We start from the raw sequence: 18,786 nt of genomic DNA, 5'->3' as shown, positions 1-18,786 counted from the left end.
ACCCTATTCCCTTCCTTTAATCCTTATGGCCAGTGGCATCAGGTGAAAATTCCTCTACTAACTCCCAGGAGCTCCATAATCTCCTATCACTCCCTCTACCCAACCACATGGCCCACGTTTCCAGTAGAGCTGAGTTGTCTGTGAGCCATTGTCACTCCAGACCTCTTCTGTTCCATTCTGCTGGCAGAAATGCCCTTTGCCCTTCACATCGGCCTAACCTCATCGTATACAATCTTCAAACTCAGCCCAGATGTCTTCATCCCCATGAAATTACTTTGTTTATATTAAAGTCATAGTAGCCACCTGTTTTTATCATTTTCCCCTGATTTCTCCATGGATTAATTTTATTGTATTAGTGAAATTATTTGTGTCCTTAATTTATAATATCTTGTGTCGATAACTTTTATTAGTTTCATGGTCATGTGGAGTATGATCAATACATATTGTCTCCGTTAACATTTTCACCAGTAAACATCCAGCCACATTATGTATAAAGCCTCCACCATCCCTTCCAGTTTTGCTTTATTTACTTATTTTAAATGCTGTTGAAATGAGGCATGGGATAGCTCTCAGTGACCTCGTGTTTGAAGTGCAAAATAAGAGAACCAAAGCCACAGGTTCAAGGGATTTTTGAGTCAACTTAATAACCAGGTCAAGCTTAAAAAAGAGGAAGCAGTGAACTAAGAGTTTAGAAAACTTCTGATCCCTGCTTATATATTTCAGTTTTAGAAAAACAAAGCAAACGGCGGTAGATGGCTGCCCTTTCTCTCCAGGAGTGGTGGGCGACCCCACCCCAGCGTCCTCAAATCCTAAGGTCATGCTGGGAAGAGGTGGGGAAGGAGACAGGAGAGCAAAAGGATGAAACTCAAAATGTCTCTTTTCCCCTTTCAGCACAAATTGAAGTGATACCATGCAAAATTTGTGGCGATAAGTCCTCCGGGATCCACTACGGAGTGATCACGTGTGAAGGTTGCAAGGTAGGGGGCTTGAACACAGCACTGGCCAGGCATCATGTTTGCCCCAGGCATCGGTGTCCCTCCCCATGCACGTGGTGACATCTTTTCAAAGAGGGCTGAAGGGTGCTTGTGCTTGCTGCTGACCCATGGGAGTTTCTGCTTGGTGCATGCCTGGGTTGGTTTTCTGTTCTTTGGCCTTCCAGCTTTTTCACGGTTGCCTACCTAGTCAGCAGCTACCTAAAAATGGATTGTTATTTAAAAGCTTGACTTAGTCACATTTACAGAGATAGAAATACAGCCTCTTCCTGTTTTAACAGTACTGTCTTTAGTAAACTCAAGGGTGTTGATTACTAGGTAAAACTACTAAAGGTTAAAGATTGCAAGCCAATGGCCTACATTTATTAATCTGCTTGAGAAAGAAGTCACAGGTAACAGTTGCAGTATGCACAGGACCATCTTTTATTCTCACATTCCAGAAAAATAAAAGTAGAAGCATAGAATGTCAGACTCTAAATTAGTTAAAAATTATCTGCCCCAACCTCCTCATTTTTCAGTGAGTGAGGTATAAACAAGATCATGCCATTAGGCCAATGTCACTGATCTAGTTAGTGACAGAGTATGGCCAAAAACACAGGATTTTTATTCTCAATCTCGTGTTCTTCTCCAAGGAGAGATTGAACCAACCCTTCCAAAGACAAATTCCTATGAGCAAGTTGCTCTTAAAATACAAAGTTGAAGATCACAGTTAACACAGACCTAATATGAAATAAGAGAAACTTGAAAGTTCACAGTAAGTTTTTAAAATTCTCCCTTAGAAGGAGGGGAAAAAAAGAGTGAGAGGCAAAACACCACGGAGGAAATAAAAAACAATTCCACACCTAATTTCAAAGGGTAAAGTGTCACCAGAACACAGAAAATGTAGCTACACTCTACGAGTGAAAAATGACATGTTGGCAAAGTTATTGGCAAAAGCAATCATATTTTTGATCAAAGATGGAAGCAGAGCGACTCATTAATTAATTGAAGATCGGTAGGCAGGGGCCCCTGGCTGGCTCAGTCGGTGAAGTACATGACTCTTGATCTCAGGGTTTTGAGCTCGAGCCCCACGTTGGGTAGAAAGATGACTTAAAAAATAAAAAAAAATTTTTTTTAATCTGTAGACTGAAGGAGATGTACCACAACCATAGATTCTAAGAACGAGCCTTAATCTTAACAGACTCAAAAACACGTGAAATGAAACTCACCGTAACGGTCAAATAGTCGTGGTATGTGAAAAACTGGCCATGTCTTCATAATAGTCTCAAAAAAGCATGATTCCTGGAACTGAAACTGGGACAAAGAAAAGAAAAAGAAATAAGTGAAAGTAAAGTGGGAAAAGCATACAGAGAGGGGAGAATAACATAAATGTAACTAACCTGTCGAAACACGGACCTGCTTTCAACGTGGCGAGTGCTAATCCGTATTTGGACGGCATGAGCCTTGCGCTGCGTTCTGGTCCTCTGCAGACCTACAGCTGAGAACTGCGTGTTACCCAACTTAATGCAGTCGTTTCCAGCTCATCAGAAGAAACAAGCAAAATTACAAATCAGCGATTTTTTATTCTCCTTAGACAAATAGTTTTCTTCGTAACGTTAACAATTTAAGAATCTGAACCCTCCAGGGAAAGCATTCCCACCGCTGTGTTGGCTTATTATGCATTTTTAAGGCCTCTGGTCTGGTTTACAAAGTATCCACCACATACATTTTTTTTTTAACCAGTGTCAAAGTGTGGATGTTTTGTGTTTCAACATATAAGCTCTTTTAGGAAAATGCCCAATTTCAAAATATGAGTGTATGTTCATGTTAAAAAGCAAAACATCTTAAACATTTCCAGAAGACTTGACTCTGAAACAAAGATATTCGAGCAGGTCAATAGCCAGAAACAAGTGTGTAGGTTCCTGTCATCTTTTCTGTTTAAAGGAAGAAGACCCAATACTAGAAACTACATTGCCATTCAGAACCATATTCTAAAGGTGTAGCCAGAATGACATTGTACACGACACTACTTTTTTTTTATGTCCTGGGAAAACCCACATGTGTCAATCTGCTGCATCCTTCTCCAAACAGAAAACTCAAGAAACTCTGCTCACAATAAGATGTCGGAATCAATATGTTCACTATCAACCTCTGAATTTTCATAATATGATTCTTGAGTCAACATAAACAGCCCATTTCAAATAACATCATTTCAGCTTGTGCACTTATTCAAATTCCTCCTCATCTAATAAAACTTGGAACAGAATCTCTTTTTTATGCCAAAGACCTCATTTGCAATAATGAACAACAGATAAGCAAAAAATGCCTCATAATTAATGTCAAATTGGCCTTAAATTAGGACTGTGGCTATGACTTCAAAAGTCTTCTCTGTCAGCTCTTTTGCTAAGTGGCACTAAAGCATCCAAAGATAAAAACCACCAGTGCTTTCTTAAAATATAAATTCAAAGTCCTCTTTTATCAAGACTGATGGGCCGAAGTTATGGCTTCTGACTGCTTTGATGGTATATATCTTCCTTGACCTGCATAGGGGTTATGTCCCTAACAAACTCAGGGTGAGTTGAAAATACCTGAAGTCAAAAATGCATTTAATACACTTAACCTACCAAACATCGAGGCTTAGCATCACCCACCTTAAGTGTGCCCAGAACACTTACATTAGCTTATAGTTGGGTAAAGTCATCTAACACAAAGCCCACTTTATAATAAAGTGTCGAATATCTTATGTAATTTATTGAATAACATACTGAAAGTGAAAACCAGAATGGCTGTGAGTATAGGGGATTGTTGACCCTCGTGATTGCCAGGCTGACTGGGAGCTGGGGCTACAGCCCTGCCCAGCATCACAAGAGAGCACCATACTGCCTCTCACTAGCCTGGGAAAAGATCCAAAGTCAAAATATGGTTTCTACTGAACGCACACTGCTTTCGCTCCACCTGTAAAGTCAAAAAATCATAAATTGAACCATTGTATGTCAGGAACCATTTGTGTAGGGAGTACATCATTTCAATCCCTGGGGATTGGATGTGAGCTCCGTTTTAAAGGCTCCATGAATTCATTCGGACTAGACAATTAGATAGCTCCTTCTGCCATCACTGGTCCGTTATGTAAGCAATACACGTGGGCCTGTGGGCACCTTGTTTTGAATGACTTGGAGCTTAAACACAAAACTGGTTGGCATTTTTACTCTCTAAAAAGATACACACCACACATCTATTTCTGAAGTTCCTCACAAGAGTGGCCGAGCTCTCTTCACGTGCCAGGCCACACTGTATGAGAGCCCCAAACTGAAAGAAAATCGATAATCTTGATCCTCTTTGAACTTGTTGGGGTGTTTTGCATTTATGTGCATTCTCAATATATTGTGTTAAAATATTACTTAGCCTGATTAACAAGTTTTTTGGCTCCTCTTAAATTTTGTGGCCAAGATGGTTGCCTCACTAGCTGTGACCCTAGACCCAGCCCTGCTCTATCCTGCTGTTGATAACTGAGGAAACACAGATTTTCCCCAGTAGGGTTTTCTAATTAAGGCAAGGGGTATCCAAAGAATTTTTTAAATGATTAACTCAGCTGTGGATTTATCTAGAAGGGTTATGTACAGTCCATGGCAGTTACGTTTGTACCAGAAAGACCCAGACTTACTTGTAGGAAAACCTCCTACATCTCCCAAGCCTGAGGCCAAGCAAAGAGCATGTGTTCAGCTTTTATTTTTGCTGATTTTTAGTGAACAATGTATATACCATATTTCCTTTATTTAGAGATGAGGTTAATTATAGGACATCACTGGTATAAAAAAACAACCTTCCAGATGCATTTTGGCCAAATTTAAAATTTTTCAAATAGGTGAATGTGCATCTTAGGAACTATAGGAAGGTGGTGGTACACACTGGGCCCACCCTCCTCAGTACAGCTATTACGACCAACAGCCCAAGTTCTTTTCCCCGCCCCCCCTGCACTTGCCGTAAGGTTGCATTATTGTCCCCATCATGTTTTGTCGCATTTGGCTTGGCAATGACGCTGTCCTTTGCCACTCCTTCCCGACTCCCTCCTCTTTGAAGGAAGGAGCTCTGTTCTATTTTTCTTTGCAGAGATCAGTCCAGGTCACAGACGTCTTAAGTAAACATTGATTAAATGAATGAATGAAAGACACCTTCATCTCTGCAGATAGTACACATTTTCCCCAGTGCAAACATCTGTAAGCTAACCAAGGAGAAGTGTCAAAAAAAAATTTTTTTTTTTATTTAAACTCAGTTCCAGTCACTGTAGAAAATGTAGCAAAGGTATATGTTAATTTTCTCCATTTTCCTTCTTATAGATCCACCTCCCTCCCATTCTCTTTTTGCTTCTAGGGATTCTTTAGGAGGAGCCAACAAAACAATGCCTCTTACTCCTGCCCACGGCAGAGAAACTGTTTAATCGACAGAACCAACAGAAACCGTTGCCAGCACTGCCGACTGCAAAAGTGTCTTGCCCTAGGAATGTCGAGAGATGGTAAGACACTGCGTTCCTATTTCTTACTTAAAGGCTTTCACATGGATGCTTTGCTGGAGTCTGTTTAAGCCACCGGAAGGATTCTAGACAAAGGGAATTGGGGATAAAAGAAAAGAAAACCATGTGCTGGTTGTACATGAAGAAGATAAGAAAGTATAAAAATACTGTATTGCCTCTGAAATAGGAAGAAAGGAAAGACTTTCCTGTTTTTCATGGAGCAAACTGTGCTAACAAGGTTTGGTGAGAGCCACATAGGCCTAGGTTGGATCCTATCTAGGTTTGCCTGTGCAGGAACAGTTTCCTAGGATGTGAGATTTTCAGAGCCAAAACCAGGGATAGTTTCAGGCAAACCAGGACCATTAGGTCACTGGGTAAGTCTGACAGGTGCATGGTTGCTTGGTACGTGGAGATGCTAAGGAACGGCCTGCATGTCTGTAGGAAGCAGAGAATTCTGCTGTTGGGCATGGACTTTGGGAAAGCATCATGAAAATTGCAAAGGCTGTAACAGAAGTCCAAGTCTTAAAAAAGGCCATGTGGGTGGTGTCCTTCTCATAATACAGCCCAAATGGGGGAGATGGGTCCCCAGCTGAATTCCACAGATTAATGAAAAAGGACAAATAAACTCACACAAAGAATTTCATCTAGTATTGCTTTCATGTTTAAGCACTCATCTCAACTAATTATTTCCCCAATGACATTGGCCACAGCTCTCCTATATCAGGTTGTGAGCAACCCTGAGTCCTGGGGGCATTTCTGTCTTGTTCTCACTGTATCCTCAGAGTCTGGTTAAAAGCAGGCACCTAAATGTTTATTGAATGAACCATGGAATTCTCTTTTACCTGGAGCCTGACATACAGGCAGTTCCCCTGGTACTTATTCTCTGTGTGTAAATCGTTGCGGATTCTCTGCCTCTGGTCACACCTAATGAAGGTCAAGGTACTATGGAAGGAAGAGAGGGAGGAAGGCTTCCAGATTTTAAAGAAATACAGGTAACTAGCATGCACTGTCTGTTGATATAAAGGGATTTTATGAGTTATTAAATCACCCTGAGCCTTTTACTCATTTGGATGAAATCAGTTCTCCGTAAGTCTTGGTATCTAAACATAAAAACTACTCAGTTCTTAGCTTGCATTCTCAAAATACTTATAATTTTTTTGTTTATCTTTTTCTACTTCCCAGTCCACCTAACTTTGCCTTGCATAAACATATACCTAGGAGACCAATTTGACCAAAAAAAAAAAAAAAAAGAATCTGACTTTGAGCCTTTCAGTTTATAGGTAGCTTCTAAAGTTGCAAGGATGTAAGTTTCCAAGACTCTTCTATTAACTGACTTTTTGTTTGTATTTCTTGCCCTTTTTTCTTGCTTTTGTTTGTTTTTCTTGTTTTTTCTTGTTTTACTTGCTAACTGTGTAGCTTACTCCTAGGGTAAATTGATTACACTGTGTACCTCCACATAACTAAAGAAAGTAGAGGGTGGGGATTTAGTAGTTTTAAGGATTTGTTTAGTAAAATGATATGGGAACTTGAGTTGATGACTTTATATTTTATTTTCACCATAGTGAGGCATTATATTAATTGATAGTGTTTGAAGGAGAGTATATATTAATAATTGTGCAAAAAAAATAAGTCGTTAGTTATTTGTCTTTGTTACTTCTTCCTACAATAAAGGAAAGTGCCTCTTTTGGAAGGCAGGTCTTAGGAGTCCATGTTGGTGAACAGAATTATGGGCAAGAAAAAGGCATATGGTCCAAAGTTCTCAAAATCTAGGAGATTGTCTGAATCCCATGGCATAAAAGAAATATGTTGGGGGGAAGGGTTATTTAATGGATAAAGCCACAATCTACTCTCAAGGGGGAAGAAATTCACCACAGCACAAAAACTTACAAGTAAAAGCAATACAATGAAAATGTCTTAAAGACACTTGGAATTAAGAATAATGATGACCTTAATTTTAGGTCCAGAGGCAATCCTGAGGCAGCCAGAGATTTCTTCAAAAAGATGTCCTAAACATGTTTTATGTCAAACCTAATGATGAGGAGAAATGCTCAGGAATGGGTATAGTGGTTGGGAATAAGGATAATTCTTCTGCTGGAATGAGGCTCCAGCAGAAGCAAAAGATGATTCTTTCTAAGGGAAAACAATTCTTGACTATGTTATATAGAGGAAGTTTCATCTGAACCTTGATTATAAAGGGTATTCTGTAGCAAATAAATTATATTAATACCAAAGTAGCTGACTAGGTTTAATCTCCTGTTGATATATAATGCCTTGTTTGTGGATTTCAAAAGCCCCAAAGTTATAGTTGATTACCTATGTTTAGTAAGGACTCAAGAATGAGAAATCGTACTTCCTTTGCCACTAATTTATTATACTTACCTTCTGGTGATTAGGCAAGTGCTTCAAGGTCCTTTAGTGGTAGTACCAGTAGCCAAGGTAAGATGCCCTCACACCTAACTTCTTTCTGCATATACCTTGTCCATTTTCCTTCAGACAGAAAGTGCCATCTTCATTTTGATATTTGTATTTGCTTTCTGTCAGTTATACATGGCACCAAGAATGTTTATTTCACCATACTAGTCAGCAAAGCAACATGGCTATTTATGGATAGTTTGATATAACTATTAAAATCACTGAACTTTCATTAATTCCTGAATTTCCATTCTATAATGGTTTATCAGCCATGGCACATATATCAGTAGACAAAAAAACTCAGCAGTAACAAATTTGTTGAAATTTATTTGGGGTAAAGACTCGAAAATCAAATCTACTTGGCATGCACACACATGTGTCTAAAAAGGCAAGGGCATGCATGTTTATATGTGTGAGAATTGATAGCATGTATATGCCCACCAAATCTTCTCCATATTCTTTTTTATTTTTCTTTTTAATGGGCCCTTCACAAACGTTAGTTTCAGGAGTGTTCAGGATAAACTCTTCCCCATTATACTACTACAAACAAACAAACAAAACCTAGGAAAAAATGCTTGGTGCCAGCAGAAAGATGTGGGGCCCCAAAGAAAAAGCATGACACTCACCTTGCAATAATTTGGGTGTGTGACCTCCTAAATGACATCCATCAATGAAAAAGCAGCAGCTGCCCTACAAGGCCAGGCATCACAGATTAGTCTTCTACTTCTCCAGAATGGCATTGTCCAGTATCCAGAACAGTATCCACATGTCACTATTTAAGTTTAAATTTAAACTTTTAAAAGTTAATTTATTTTAAAATTCACTTCTTCACTCACACGAGCTGTATTTCAAGTGCTCAGTAGCCACATGTGGCTTGTGGCTACCATCTTGGAAAGCATATAGAACATTCAATCATCACAGGAAGTTCTGCTGGGAAAGGAGAGGGAGGAGAGAGAATATTTTTAAATTATGAATAGGGTTGGGTAGGTTGAATCTGATCTTTTCTACAAAGCTTAGAGCACTATAAAAAAGGCATATCCTTGAAATTAAAAAGAGTTAAATTAAGACCGGTTTCCTTGGTAAGCAGCAAGATGTAGGCATAAAGAACTTTACAACCAAAAGATTGTAAGATAAAATAATTTCCAAAATGAGTATGGTAGTTCTACGATTGGGTTCTCTTGAAGCCAGAAACACATCTCTAGATGTCATGTGTTAGTAAATACAAATCTTCAAAGAATCGATGACTTTGTTTTATAATCATTCCAAAAACTTCTGTTCCATTTAGAATCCCACAGTCTGGGGCGCCTGGGTGGCTCACTCATTCAGCATCTGCCTTCGGCTCAGGTTGTGATCCCAGGGTCCTGGGATCAAGCCCCACATCAGGCTCCCTGCTTGGTGGGCAGCCTGCTTCTCCCTCTGTCACTCCTCCTGCTTGAGTTCCCTCTCTCACTGTGTCTCTATCAATAAGTAAATAAAATCTTAAAAAAAAAAAGAATCCCACAATCTAAATAAATATGAAACGATTCCCAATATTTTGCATAAAATTGTTCTTTGCTAGTATGGGATCAAAATGAGTGATAAGAGCATATCATAAGCAAATCTCATCATCACTGAATATTTATAAAGCACTCTGATGTATACAGAATCGTGCGAGTTTGAGAGCTAGCAGTTTAACAAGTGGCTGCCTCTGTACTCAAGTGAAAATCATTAACAGAATAATTCAAGTTTGAGAGGGGCAAATGCTTAAAATATGTGCCATTCTGATTAATGAGTAGTGGTAAGAAAAATGCTAATACTTGAAAATATAATAGTAATGCAGCCTTTATTAGAAGTAGGCCTATGAATATAACAAACGTTTTTACAAATGGTGACAAGGAATTTTTTATATGTATAATATATATCTGTCAGGAAAGTTTTCAGTAGATTTACTTATTCCATGTACTAGAATCATTTTCCCCAAATATATCACGACTTTTGTAACAGGAAGGGGTACAAAACTGAAATACTGGCTCATCAGTGTTTCTGAAATAAATGGAAAATTTATTCTAAAATAATATAGTGATTGTCAGCGAAGTTCTTGATTCAGGATGAAGCCAGATAATTCCAAAATGTAGGAGGGCTTTAAGTTGTCTCTGAAAATATTTCGGTTTCTTTGGTGACCTGGAAAGAGCATAACTATTCACCATTGGGTTTTCAGGTGTTTACTAGGGCAGAGGTCTGGACAGCATACTTACTTGACCTCGTTCGCTTTGATTATGAGATCTGTGGTTAATAGCACATTTCTGAACATAAAATTATTTAATGTCGGGTCTTAACTGGGTTCACTCATTCATCTGCCTCCAGCTATAGGTCAGTCTGTGCCTCTGCCGAAGGCAAATAGCCTTGTTTGGAAAGATCCAGAGAACTCGGGGCGGGGCTTCGCAAAGCTTATCCTCTAGCAATCTGGTTTAGGCACGTCCTTTTCCTGGTGAGATAATTCAGTCACACAAGTACTTCTGAAGCCTCTGTTTGTCAGGTGTCAATCTCCCATTTGGGATTGGCCCACAGCAGGTCACATGACCCTGTGGCAAGGGGGTGGGGCAGGGCGGCCCTGCCCACAATGATAGGGTGGTGTGCATTTACCCTGGGAATAGGTAGGAAGAATCAGGGTCATTAAAGCAATCAACTCACCTCAATGTATATTTCACCTAAAGGCAGAGTGTATGGAAATCTGAAGCAAGGTTTAAACAGAAAGGGTTTTAAAAAGGGACGTTGCATTTATGTCTCCGCAACAGAGTTTCTCCCCAGTTGTTTTTTTTTTTTTTCCCTCTATAGATCTTAAACACAAAAGTATTCTACTAAAGTAACTAAGAAAGTAGATATACTCCATGGGGCACCTGGGTGACTCCGTCTGTTAAGCAGCTGTATTCAGCTCAGGTTATGATCCCAGGGGTCCTGGGATCCAGCCCCACATGGGATTCCCTGCCCAGGGGAAAACCTGCTTCTCCCTCTTCCTCTGACCCCCACCCTGCTCATGCTCTCTTCCGCTCTTCCTCTCTTTCTCTCTCAAATTAAAAAAAAAAAAAGGTAGATCTACTCTAGCCAAAATAAAATTTTAATCTAAAACAATAAATATAAATTTTGTATCCATCTGCATAGCTCTATAATAAATGCTATTCTGAACCTACATGAATGCAAAGCACAGGTTAGCAAATAAAGAAGGGTGTCACTTAATTTCTTGGGGGAAAAAGTTCTTCTTCCTGAATCCAGAGTTATCACAGCTTATTTTTTCTTAAACAAAAAAGGTTTTCCCAAAGGAATTTATATATTATATAAAATATATTAATTTATTAATAAATTTATGAAATTATAGTTAAAATGTTATATATATTATTTGTAAAGATACAGTATAAAGGTACATAGGATGCTGTCCCTAAAATTTTCTTTAGAATTTGGTCCATGGACAAACTGGAAATATTGCACATAAATGTGTGTCTGAGATACAGAATCTAAAAAAGAGTGTGTCTCTACCAACAAAATTAAATGCAGTGATCTGAATGATTCCAGACTCTATAAAAATGACAGTTGAGGTGGAAAGGGGAATTCGGTGTGAATTAAACATGTGGATTGTCTTTGGTCAGAAAACTTACTGGGTAACTAATTACCCCTTTGTTTTTCTGCTTAGGCAGCACCACAACTTAGTCTTTTAAGGAGGACTCAGGAGAAACAGGAAATTTGGGCTGCTCTAAATCCAGCCTTCATAGCCACAACCTTCCAGCAGGCAGGAAGGAGGAAGACAGCATGTCCCCACTCTCAGAAGTATATGTAGCCTTTCCATTTACTTCCTGCCACCCAGAACTTAGTCACAGCGGCACCTGCCAGTGAGGGGGGCTGGGGAATGTGGTCTCCATTCTGAACAGCCAACGCTTAGATAGAATTTGGTAGCTCTGTAACCAACAGAAGGAGAAAATGAACATTGATGGAACATGGCAGGGGACGGGGGCGTTGTGAAATGGCAGCTCTTTCACAGTAGGTATCTCTCTGGGGACTCTCTGTTCTGGAGAGTTCTTAAGCACTTCCTCATTTAGTTTTTCTCAGAAATTATGTTCACCAGCACTAGTGACTAAATCCAGGAATTGGACTTGCTTCTACCCTCCACTTTCTTCTTTCTACATTCCCTCGGCTTCCAGTACCAAAAGGTGATTGGGGGAGCTCGGTCCATTAAGCATTTAACTCTTGGTTTCTGCTCAGGTCGTGATCTCAGGGTGGTGAGATCAAACCCCAGGTCGGTTCCCTGCTCAGCAGGGAGTCTGCTTGTTCCTCTCCCTCTGCTCCTCTCCCTGCTCACTTGGGTCCTCTCTCTCTTTCTAAAATAAATTAATAAATAAAAATATTTTCTTTGAAAAAAGATGATGGGAACATTGTTGGGAAAGAAAAGAAAGTGGAAACTCAGGGAGGAACCTCCATGTTTGTTAGAGTCCCCACCATTAACACGAACTGAACGACACAGTGTCTGATGATTCAGACAAGGTGGCCCCTTGGCTTCAAGTACTCACTGGTGAGGAAAACTTTCAATATCCATAGCAGTTCAGGAGGTTAAGCTCTTCTAGTTAAGAAACAGTGAATTCAGATCAAAACACCCTCAGATCATTCTGTAACCGCTTACAGAGCCTCTTCCTTCTTTTTCCTTACAATGGCTAAGGATTTTTCCTGAAGAGCTAGGCAATATAAAACTCGGGGGTGGTAGAACAAGAAAGGAAGGATAACGGTGGGCTCACTTGCCAAGCCCTGGATATACAAAACTTCTATTTTCCAAAGACTGAATTTGGTCTCAAAAGCCAACTGAAGTCAAATGCTTACTTCAAGTGGTGCTTATCATCCTTGGTCTCACCAACTGTGCTGTTTAGAAAATGTGAAATATGGGATGCCTGAGTGGCTCAGTCGGTTAAGCATCTGCTTCCAGCTTGGGTCACAATCCCCAGGCCCTGGGATCGAGTACCTCATGGGCTCTCTGCTTGGTGGGGAACCTGCTTCTCCCTTTGCCACCCCTGCTTGTGCTCTTTCTCTCTCTCTCTCTGACAAATAAATAAAATATTTTTTAAAAAATGTGAAATAATAGGGCCCTCTCCAACAATCTAGTAAACCTAGTGCTTAGCCCAGGAAGCTAAGAAAGAATATTGGTTGACTTTTTTTTTAATTTTATAAATTCTTTTTTTTATTTTATTTTATTTATTAATTTGACAGAGATTACAAGTAGGCAAGAGAGGTGGGCAGGGAGAAAGAGAAAGAAGCAGGCTCTCCATGGAGCAGAGAGCCCGATGTGGGGCTCGATCCCAGGACCCTGGGATCATTACCTGAGCTGAAGGCAGAGGCTTAACCCACTGAGCCTCCCAGGTGCCCCTTGGTTGACATTTTAAAAGCAGGTGCTATTTGGTAGCTTTTGGTTTGTGGATTTTCCCCTGCACAGAAGAACCAGGAACTATGCCTTCTAACTTCATGGCAATAAGAGATACATACGTAAGTTTGGACATTTCTTCGAAGCTTAGATTTATTTCTCACTATGCACATTTTAAACCAGGACAGACCCCCCCAAGTCTGACCTTTCCCCAGATGCGGGGGGCAGGTGAAAGCACTCTTGGGCATCCGGGTGCTGGGATTCTGCTCATCGATGTGGAGGGGACAAGGACCCAGGACCCCTTGGACTTGCCGAAATGATAACCCCAAGCCTCTCTCCTGCCTTTCTCTCACCCTCCCCCGCAGCTGTGAAGTTCGGCAGGATGTCCAAGAAGCAGCGGGACAGCCTGTATGCGGAGGTGCAGAAGCACCAGCAGCGGCTGCAGGAGCAGCGGCAGCAGCAGAGCGGGGAGGCCGAGGCGCTGGCCAGGGTGTACGGCGGTGGCCTCAGCAACGGCCTCGGCAGCCTGAGCGGCGAGGCGGGGGGCGCTTACGCCAACGGACACGTCATCGACCTGCCCAAGTCCGAGGGTTACTACAGCGTGGATTCCGGCCAGCCATCCCCGGATCAATCTGGACTTGACATGACTGGAATCAAACAGATAAAGCAAGAACCCATCTATGACCTCACGTCCGTACCCAACTTGTTTACCTATAGCTCTTTCAACAACGGGCAGCTAGCGCCAGGGATCACGATGACCGAAATCGGTAAGTGGGAGTCACCTCCCAGCTCCTTTTTGGCAATTCTGCTCTGAAGTCAGTCGCCTTGGTCCTTCATAGTGTGGTCTAGGTTCGATGGCTTGTGTGCATGGCTTCTAGTGAAAAACGCTATTTGAGTTAAAAATCTTTTTTGTGATAAATGTCTTTGGTCTCCTGGCCCACAAAATTTAATGCTGGGCAAAGGAAGAAAGAGGACATGACCAACAGGAAGGTGCTGTGTGTAAAGGTGCTCTCTGTTGAATTTGGGTTCATCACTGAAGGAAAAATGTTACTGGCATAAACGAGAATTTCAGCAAGTATTCAGAGTGATGCTATTTAAATTAAAATAGCTAAGGGATGTAGAAGCAGTTTGTAATACCTGAGTGAACAGGGCTCCTACTCGTCCTCTAAGATAACTTGGGACAAACCAGAAGCAAACAGTACCTCCATTTCCTTCTTTTTATAAAAGCAGAGGAGTAGACCAGAGACCTGTGTAAAGATCTGTTTCTCTTGTAAGTCTGAATTCAAGAATTCTACCTGGGAAGAGAGTTTGAATTCCTGGCGTGGAAATAGGGGAGTCTGGAATGTTACAGAACTTATGAGCAGCCAGTAAGTTACAGTGAAGAGAGCAAGTCACAGGCACGAACCTCCTTTGGCTGCGATGATCTTTGATCCCGTAAGGAGCAATCCTCAAGAGTGCGCTCTCCTAGCCATGCTCTCTTCTGACCTGTACAACTTTGTTTTACCCTGTTAAGCTCAGGAGTCTATTAACCAGTGGATCTCGTTAACTAACTGCCATAAAGATATTGATGTAGGTTTCACATGAGCCCCCTGGGTCACAAAGTTGCCTGTTAACAGTAGCCTAGAAGAGCTACCCAGACAGTGGCTCCATCCGACTTCATTGTGGTCTTAGGTATGGGGGATGGGAGGGAAGCGAGCTGGGCCTCTGGAACCTTGGAGGAAGCGCCTGCTCACGTCCTGCCTTGAGAGGGTCATTAAGCCCCAGGCCACCTGAGTTCCAGTGCTGACTCTGGCTTATTATTTAAGCTGGAACAAGTTTCTGGATCCCAGTTTGCTCATCTTTATAAAGGGAAAAGTATTAGTTCCTAGATCACACGGTTGTAGTAAGAATTAAATGAGTTCATACTTGCAAAACAGAGCAATGTTTGACACTCAGCAAGTGTTCAATGGTTATTATTTGCACGCCAGTCACCTTCTCTGTCTAAACTATGAGTAGGAGCCCAAAGCCTACGAGTGTTTTAAATAAAGCTGATGTGAACACATAATGAAGTCCATGCCATATGTATCTTGGCTACTTCCACCATCTGGTTGAGGAAGGAGTGATGTTACACAGTTATAAAACCTGAAACCTTATCTCTCTTTTTTAGCAGTTTAGCATGTGACAGTGAGTAAGGAAGTTGTTGACAAAGCATCTGCAATGACATTCATAGCCAAGAGACACAGAAGACTAAGCATCAGCCTTCATGACAAAAACCTTCTCTATCAACGCCACCCTTAGCCTTGGCTTTTTAACTGTGTCCTAGGCACTTTACATGCATTTAATTTCCACAAACATCTCATAGTAAAAATTTGATTCCCATTTTACAGATGTGGAAACAGAGGCTTAGGGGCGTCTCGTGGCTTTTCCCAGGTTTTTCAGTTCCATCCTGGCAGTCTGATTCCAGTCCTTTGGCTTATCCATTACTCTGCTACCTGCTTGGGTTTAATATCCACAGACTGCACTGTCAGCCAGTAAGGTCAGTCTTTCAAAGTGGAATCACTCCAGGTGCTTGGGAGGCTCAGTCAGTTAAGCTTTTAACTCGGGATTTTGACTCAGGTCATGATCTCAGGGTTGTGAGATTTAGCCCCACATCGGGCTCCTCGCTGGGCATGAAGCCTGCTTAAGATTCTCTCTCTCCCTCTGCCCCTCTTCCTTTTCTCCCTCTATAAAAAATCTTTTAAAATAAATAAAGTACAGTCAGTCTTTCCAAGACGACATATTAAAAAGAAAAAGAAATGGGCACCATTTTTTGCTTTTATCCTCCTTCATATCTAAGTATCTGAGTCTGGTCTTGATTTTGAACATACATATAAAACGTAGGCAAAAACTTTTCCTTTTTGAGCAGTCCTCTGTCCCATACCCCAAAGGAAAGGCTTCTAAGAATTCAGAAACCACAGTTCCTTTGTGGTTTAGAATCGGTCGGAAGTATTAGGGAAAGAGAACTACAGCCAGAGCCATCAAGTCTGGACCTCCATCTCCCAGTAACTTTTTCTCTCTGGCCCTCTGTCTATTTATTTATGAACTGATGAGTTTGGACAAGATGATTGCAAAACTCATCCAGGTTTTCTATAGACATCAACACCCAGATAAAAACTAGCATGTATTTTTTCTTGATTATTTCTTGGTACCATTAGTCTTTAGAGATCTCTAGCTGAGCTGTAAAGTTGGGGGGTTTCTTCCATCAGACTTTCAGGGATCCAGCTGGCTTGTCCTGCTGCTGTTCGCAAATTTAGCAGGCCCCTAAACCCAAGTAGCGGCTTGGTTCACATTTCATTAAAACAACAATGCCATCTAGTGGACGCAGGAGTCTGCGTCCACTAGATCTCTAGCTGAGCTGTTATAATTAATAACATTAGTAGTTATTACAAGTAATATAAGTACCTTTTATTGAGCACCTACATTGCGCTGAGCAATGTCCTCCATTTATTCTTATAACCATTGTATTATGCCTATTACAGAAGTAGGCATGTGTCCATTTTACAGATGAAAAAAAAAGGCTCAGAAGGTACAAAATGTATAAAAAAGCAAAATAAGCATGTGAGCTCAGGTCTGAGTAACATCAGAAGCCATTCTCTGAACCATTATACTGTATGTCCTCCCACCAAAGGGAAACCCTCACAAGGTAATTGGCATTTGCACAGCAAAACATGTCTAGTGTTTGCTGCCTGCCTGCCGTCCTTCTAGGTGCTACAAAGGAGCACCCAGAGTGAGAAAGCTGACATTTTGACCTGCCTTGATTAATGAGCATCTATTCTAATGTGGCTGGTAGCAAGTTGTCACAGAGAGAACTCTGCGCAGACAAAATAGAAAGTCTGATTTTAGCCACATTCTCACTGGGTGAATTGAAAGTGATATGACACTAAAGAATTTTTGAGCATCACTCTTGGCTATTAGAAGCCCTGATCTGCTTCCCCTGGTTTCTGAAGGAATAATGAACTGCGTACAAGCACGACATTATTCTGGTATTGAATTTATCATAAAAGCAGCTTTTTTTTTTTTTTTAAACCAGTTTGGGGAATAGTTCGTGTAGAATATGGTCTTACAGCTTGGAGTTAATTTTTAAAAACCATATGTTTCAGAACCATGAAACAACTGTGGAAACAATAGCAGGGTCATCCCAAAAAGTGAGTTAAAGGAATATCAGGAGAGTCAGGAATATTCCCCAGAAAATCCAAGCTTGTCTTTCTAAAAATGTACCAAAGAAACTACAAACTTCTTATGTTAAGGACCTAATAATAATAACTTACTTCATGGAGAGAAGTGTAGAAAATGCATGTTAGCCATTTTGATCCTCACACCAATGCCTTCAGCTGTATAGTAAAGAAATCCCATTTTGCAGATAAAGAAATTAAGGGATTTTCCTAGAGTAGAGTTAGTTAGGTGACAAAGTTTAAATTCTGACGTAGGTCCTCAACTGCCCTACACTACCAGGCAATTTTTTGAAATGTGCCTGGCCTTCAAGACCAGCAGACTGTGGCTCCTGCCCTCACCTGCTAAGAGCAGACATGAAAACAAACGATAGTAATTCAGTGTGTCATACATTACAAGTCCTGGGCGTGATGCTACCACAGACCCTCGGGGAGGTGAGGGAGGTGGAGGGGGCAGGTATTGCTTACGCTGAGCCATAGCTCTTAATAGGAATAGTTTATTCTTGTGGTCTTGGAAATAGAAAACAAAATGTGAGTAAACAAACAGAAAAATATGAAACATTTCAAGAATTATATCCTTGGGTTTCTCAAAATCCTGTAGGAGAAAAAGCTGTGAAATAAGACAAGGACAAAAGTAAGCAGCAAATTAATATTTAGGCAGCAGTATTAACTGGGTTTAGTTGGAACTTTACTTCAGGCTCACATAAGGGTGTGTTACATCTTTGGAGATAAAATTTTGCAGTGCTTGGTGTCAGGGAGAGGATGCCGGCTAGCCGGTACTCAGCGAGCAAGCAACGAAAGGAAGGGAGGCTTCTCTATGTGCTCTCCACAGCAGCTATCAGACGGGTTGGGGGACCCAATAGGGCCAGTACTCTTTTCTTTTCTTTCTTTTTTTTTTTTTTAAAGATTTTATTTATTTATTTGACAGAGAGAGATGACAAGCAGGCAGAGAGGCAGGCAGAGAGAGAGGAGGAAGCAGGCTCCCTGCTGAGCAGAGAGCCGGATGCGGGGCTCGATCCCAGGACCCTGAGATCATGACCTGAGCCGAAGGCAGCGGCTTAACCCACTGAGCCACCCAGACGCCCCTAGGGCCAGTACTCTTAAGAAAAGCTCATTTAAGCTCAAAGATGATTGACAACATATCTGCAAGGTACTAGACAACAAGACAGTTCAAATAGCCAAACAATATGCTTTTAAAATCAGGGGTGGGGGGGGAGCTCCATCAAATTCACTGTGAGGCTAAGGGAATGAATTACCTTTTACACACACTGCCGGAATTTTCTGTTGCTTTTAGTAATTTTCTCTCTAGATAAAGAAACATGAATTCCTTGGTCT

At 41.0% G+C, this 18,786-nt stretch overlaps 1 protein-coding gene across 2 annotated transcripts in view; it reads left to right on the top strand.

Annotated features, from left to right (window-relative positions):
- Positions 1-18,786, top strand: part of RORB (RAR related orphan receptor B) — a 191,204-nt gene that overhangs the window by 134,098 nt on the left and 38,320 nt on the right. For both annotated transcript variants that reach the window (XM_044265887.1, XM_044265886.1), the window contains exons 2-4: positions 892-977; positions 5,340-5,481; positions 13,630-14,031. In XM_044265887.1, coding sequence (XP_044121822.1) covers positions 892-977; positions 5,340-5,481; positions 13,630-14,031 — 630 coding nt within the window. The remainder of the gene's footprint in view (positions 1-891; positions 978-5,339; positions 5,482-13,629; positions 14,032-18,786) is intronic.

Source organism: Neovison vison, chromosome 9 (genome assembly GCF_020171115.1).
Source record: "Neovison vison isolate M4711 chromosome 9, ASM_NN_V1, whole genome shotgun sequence".
NCBI classification, from domain to species: Eukaryota; Metazoa; Chordata; class Mammalia; order Carnivora; family Mustelidae; genus Neogale; species Neogale vison.
Note: the sequence above shows the minus strand (reverse complement) of the source record. Positions and strands in the feature narration are given on the sequence as shown.